The following is a 6,000-nucleotide window of genomic DNA, read 5'->3' on the forward strand; positions in this document are numbered from 1 at the left end:
ATATAAATATAGAATAATGCAGCTTCTCTGCATGACTACTGAGCCAGTGTGATCCACTGATGAAGACCCTGAGATTCAGTTACAAAATGCTATTAAGTGAACCTTGAGTTAAAGGTGGATGCCACCAATCTGAAGTGAAGTTTACTCATCATAAGGAGTACTACTCATCCCCTGAAAAAAGGTGTATAATGTCTCAATAAACTGAGTCTGGTTCTGTTGGAGGCTTCTTCCTCTTAAAAGGGAGTTTTTCTTCTCCATTGTCACCAAGCGCTTGCTTATGGTGGATTTCTCTCTAAAATATTGTAAGGTCTTAACCTTACTCTGTAGTGCCTTGAGATAATGTATGTTACTATTTGGTGCTTTATAAACTAGAATTTACGCTTTGTGGTTGTATGCCTCTGCAGACATCTATGTCTGTCCCAACTCGTATAATCTATGTAGTGAAGACTTTGAAGGAAATGTCATAAAAGGTGCTAAGTGTATTTTTATTCTTGAGTTATGGCTAAAAAAAGCGTTTTTTAAGGTCACAGTGACCTTGACCTTTGACCTTTCACCACCAAATTCTAATCAGTTCATACTTAAGTCCAAGTGAATGTTTGTGCCAAATTTGAAGAAATTTCCTCAAGGTGTTCATGAGATAACGCATTCATGAGAGTGGGACGTAGACCAACACACAGACTGATGGATGTACATATCGACCTATGTATGGACGGATGGAGAGAAAGACAACCACAAAACGGTTGTTGCAGACACAATTGCACAATAAAATGGAACTGCATTATGTGGCTTTTCAGGTTGCTTTTGAAGTCTGTAAAAATATCCCAAATTATGTTATATTGTCTAAATAAAATACCATCGAGATGCATTATGGGAAATGTTAAGTGCCAGCATTTTTGGAGGGACTAGGGACTAAAAGTCCCTATGTCTAAACACAGAATTACCATATACCAGCGTGATGGATTAGAGTTGTCGCCAGAACTATGGCTCCCTACAGCTCTGGACAGTTGCATGTCAAACACTGACAGCGAGACAGGTTAATTTTGAACTTATTGGACCTGAGTGGGCCACTGGCTGGGTACCAGTCGTGTGTCGCTGCATGTATGTCGTGATGGTAAGGATGGAAGAAGAAGATATATACAGTATAGACCACTGCTTATTGCAGATGAACAACAGGTGAGGTGGGTGTAGGAGTCAGGACTGGCTGATTGACAGAGTGAGAACAGGTCTGCAAATGCGTGGGGAAGGTCAGGTGACTGTACTTGAGGGAAACAAGGCAGGAGAGAATGGCAGGTCTGGAGGAGGGAACAACCAGAAGGACAATATATAGGTTGCTTGTCCCTACCCCCTGAGACAACCCCTAGGAGTGTCTCATTAAATAGTGCCCCTATACCGGATCTTCATTGTCATGGTTACGATAATAAACATGCAGTTAAGCTTATGGAATGATCATGGTTTGGTAAGGTTTAGAGAAAAGACCATGGTTTGAGTTAAAATAAGTACTTCATTAATGTTAGAGGACCTTCGTTGCCATGGTTACGATAATAAACAGGCAGTTCAGGTTGTGGAACAGTCATAGTCATTAAGAAACAATGATGACTATTGGTTTCAAATGGGAAAACAGTGGTCTCTCAAGTCAACAAGACAAAGTCCTGTGTTTTGATGAGCCATCAAACCCCCCCGATCTCCTCCTTATACGTCACTCGACTTCCTCTGCTCCCGCAATAATTACATCCACTGCACGAGGTTGACTAAAAATAACACCATGGGTCATAATAAGCCGCTTGCCCTGATGACCTACATTAAAAATGCAGGGAAATAAGACAACAAGCCTCAGAGATCAATGCAAAACACATTCCAGTAGGCCATACCCTGCACTATCGAAAACAACATTAATTATTAACACATTATATCTCCATAACAATCAGGAGGAATAGCAAATTAAAGCAGCGTGTGTTCAATTTAAACTCATTTAACATAATCACTTATCACTGCATTACAATTATTGTTAATATAAAAGATTATCAGTCTGGGCTATATGTCTGTGTACTATACATGTAACCATCCTCCTGAAACGTTTGGCCGAACAAGGTCGTAGAGCATTACTCGCCAAGCTGAAGTTTTGTCAGTCAAAACCATTGGTGCTAGCACTGCTAACACTAGCCATACTAGGCTAATGGCTAATATGACATGCAGTGTTTCCCGTTAATCACCTAGGTCCACCAGTCTAATTTGTCCGGCCACATTTTCATAACAAAACGAAAATATTATTGCACTTCTAATACAACATGAAAGATATCTAACGTAATGTTTAGGTATAAGAACAATAAGGAACAACTTTAGGGACACCAGAATGTATGTTTTGGTTCCTAAAGTTAATTTTACCAAAAGATATAATTATAATCAACTTATTGTATTTGGGTATGGGATTGTGAGTGTTATTCTGCTACAAATATTGTAAAGTGTTAAGCTTTTCTTTCATTTTTGCTTTAAACTCAGATAATTCGTGATTAATGGAGTGTTTGCTAATTGAAAAGATCTTGTTTTAATAATGCTTTGTCATTGTATTCACTCATTTGATTTGATATTGATTTATATTTATGTCACTTGGACAGAGGGTGCATTTAGGGGTTTTTCCTCTTTACGTCATCCTGACGTTTTTCCCTTCTTGCACTAGAGATATGGAAGCTAGACACATGGGTCTTTTACCCATTCTCTGGAGTGGGATGCTTGGCTTGATGTGTGGCTAGTTTATGGCCTAGGAACTATATCAGAGATCTTTATTACTTGCTAGTACTCCTCTGAACATGTTAGGATATGCTAGATGGAACTCACAGGCCATCTGTAGGATAGAGAGTTTTTTCACCACAGACACACAGCAAAAAAAAAAAAGAAAAAAAAGTCAGGACTCCAGGACTGAGACAGCATCTTCTATCACTCTACAGTTTAAATAAGAAAGCCATGCTTCCAAAATAAGTTCAGGGGCAGGATCATTTGATTACTGACCAATCTGCATGTGTACGCAGATTTACAGTAACCAGGTTACTACAGTGCATGTAAATGCATTCTCCAATCACCCACATAACCTGGATTCTCTGAGTTATCTGGTTAGTGTTTAGTATCTGTGTAGTATCTAGTATATTAAGAAGTTGACCCATACAAGGGACTAAAAGTAAGGATGTCTTGGCATGTGCTGCTTCTATTTTGAAAGTTCTTTTAAAAATATGTCTTTTGTAAGCCCCGACTTAGAAGTGCAATACTATATCACTGGCATACCCCTTTATAGTGGATTCAGAAAGTTTTCAGACCCCTTCCCTTTTTGAAAACTATTGTTTTGTTGATTTAGTTTTATATTGATAAAATTGCCATTTGTACCCATCAGTCTACACTCGTTTATCCATAATGATGAAGTCAAAACATCTTTTTAGAATTTTTTGCAGATTTATTAAAAACCAAAAACTAAAATCTTACATTTACGAAAGTATTGAGTCCCTTTGTTGTGGCACTCCAACTTGTTTTCAGTCGCATCCTGTTTGCTTTGTGGCAAATGGAATTGACTGGACAAAGTTTAGAATGCCAGACACACATGTATATAAGGCCCCATAATTCATTTTGCACGTCGGAACAAAAGCCAAGTCATGTAGTCCAAGGAACTCTGTGGTTAGGCATTGATCAAGGCAAGGGTATGAAACTATTTCTAAAGTTTTTAGTGTTCCCAGGAGCACAGGGGCCTCAATAATTGTAAAATGAAATAAGCTTGGAACCACCATGACTCTTCCTACAGTTGGCCATCCGGCCAAACAGAGTAACTGGGCAAGAAGGGTCTTGGTCAGGGAAGTGACGAAGAACACAACAGTCACTCTAACAGAGCTTCAGAAGTCCTCTGCAGAGATGGGAGAACATGTCAGAAGGATGACCGTTTTAGCAGCATACAATCACTTAGGCCTTTATGATAGATTGGTTTAGACAGAAGCCACTTTGTAAAAGTAAAACGCATATGACAGACTGCATGGAGTTTGCCATAAAGCATTTAAAGGACTCCGAGAGTATGAGGAAAAAAGAACTGAGGAAAGGATGAATGCAGCCAAATACAGAAATGTCCTTGATGAAAACCTGTACAAAGCTTGTAGAGACTTACCCAAGAAGACTCAAAGCTGTAACTGCTGCCAAAGGTGCTTAAGTACTGAAGTAAGCGTCTGAATACTTGATTGTGCATATTATATTCCTCATGAAAGTTTAGGCGATGTGTTATATTATTCAGCAGGTTTGAATGAAAAATGTAAGCATTATACAAGTGGGACATTCTATTCCACTGAAAAAGTATAATATTCTATAATATAATCCGGGCTCTGTGAATCATTCCTGGTGATGCATTCATGTGCTGAAGTCAATGGTGGTTTGATGAACGTTTTGTCATTTAGGTATCACATAGCATTGCATTCATACAGTAAACTGTGATGTTTGGAAACTCAACAGGGAATACAAATAATTACCAGACACGAATGTTGCAAAAACTTCTATGTCAAACTCGAGTTCACTGGGTGAGGAGGGCTGCACGACCCGCTTACTAGTCAGGAAATAAAAAGTAGTTAGCAAAGACGTAACTCTGCCACTCCAGTTGTAACAATTGCCAAACTATACAATCTGCAAAACGCTATATATGTTGCCGTGAATGTTTTGGAAGTGCTGTTGGGTGACTTAGAGCAAGGTGGTGACGCAGTGTATGAACATATGTGTGACAAGACATGCCGATTTCAGCAATCCCTGGCAGGTACACAGTAAATTTGGCAAAGTTGTTCATCCCTCCTAGTTAACAATGTTTTTGTCAGAAACGTGGTGTGCTTCACAGAGCAGACTGTCAGAACTGATTGGGACATCTGTCCTGTCCCCATGGAAATTATTCAGAGGATAAAAGATTGTTTTACAAGCGAAATCATAATTAGCATGAGTTAGAAATGTGGATTGGTGTTTTTGCAGGCAAAGCACTGAATCTTAGGTGGTTATATCACCTGACCATTTCATTTTTAGAATTTAAACAATTCAGCAAATATTACAAATCCAAAATATGGCTGCATGCTTTGGGAAATGACACTAACACTAACAATAATGGAAGGAGTAAGCAGATAGTAGTTATTACCTTAAACATGCAGAACCACTTGTGTGTTTTCCTTTAAGACTGCAGTCTTTAAGGACAACAAACATACTGCATCGTATTCATCTGTTTCAGCCAGTTTACCACCATGAAACTTGAGGCCACTGTCAGCTAGACGACTCAAATTCAAACCCAGTGATGCCAAAATATCCAAATGGCTGATTTTTCTAAATGTCTACAAGCCAGCTCAACCCTGACCTCCTGCAGAGAAGAGAACTTCCCTACAGGGATCAACATCACATTAAAGAAAGCATCACTCCCTATTCACATCTTTGCGTAGATGCTCACGGGGACATACCGCTCTTGGTGTCCTTTCCATCCAGTAAGGGTCGGTAGTCGCTCTTGGAGACTGTCTCGCCCACTTTGTCATCATAGCTCTCTTTCTCCAACGAGGCCATAAAGTCTCTCTTCAGCAGGGCCTCAGCAGGAGCCCCACCTGGGACCCCTCTCCCAGCCCCAGCCAGAGCGTCTCGCAGGCTCAGGTCCATAGTCCTGAAAAAACAGAGAGAAAGGTGTGATTACTTTTAGAATTCTTTGCCTATTGCTTTTTTTTTATCTCTTCACAGACTATCTGACATTTTGTCTATGTGTCATACAGAAAACTGTAACTTCTTCTTTCCAGTGAACACAACACTTATTTGTGTGTTCCCACAATCCTCTGCCTACCAGCCTGTCAACTCAGGTGAGCAGTTGTGTCACTTCATAGTTCAGACAATTTGCAGACGGCTTGCAGATGCAGCCTGATAATAACTGGAATTACCGCTTTGTGGTTGTATGCCTCTGCCAGGTAGGTATAAAGTGTATTTGCAGAACATAATGATGTCCCAGGGAAGTTGACCTTTGACATTTTG

At 39.8% G+C, this 6,000-nt stretch overlaps 1 protein-coding gene across 1 annotated transcript in view; it reads right to left on the reverse strand.

Annotated features, from left to right (window-relative positions):
• LOC120798917 (microtubule-associated protein 4-like) overlaps positions 1 to 5,637 on the reverse strand; it is an 89,286-nt gene extending 83,649 nt beyond the window's left edge. Inside the window, exon 1 of the mRNA XM_040143708.1 lies at positions 5,448 to 5,637. Coding sequence (XP_039999642.1) covers positions 5,448 to 5,637 — 190 coding nt within the window. The remainder of the gene's footprint in view (positions 1 to 5,447) is intronic.
• Positions 5,638 to 6,000: the final 363 nt, after the last annotated feature.

The sequence above is a fragment of the Xiphias gladius genome, chromosome 14 (assembly GCF_016859285.1).
Source record: "Xiphias gladius isolate SHS-SW01 ecotype Sanya breed wild chromosome 14, ASM1685928v1, whole genome shotgun sequence".
Lineage (NCBI taxonomy): Eukaryota > Metazoa > Chordata > Actinopteri > Istiophoriformes > Xiphiidae > Xiphias > Xiphias gladius.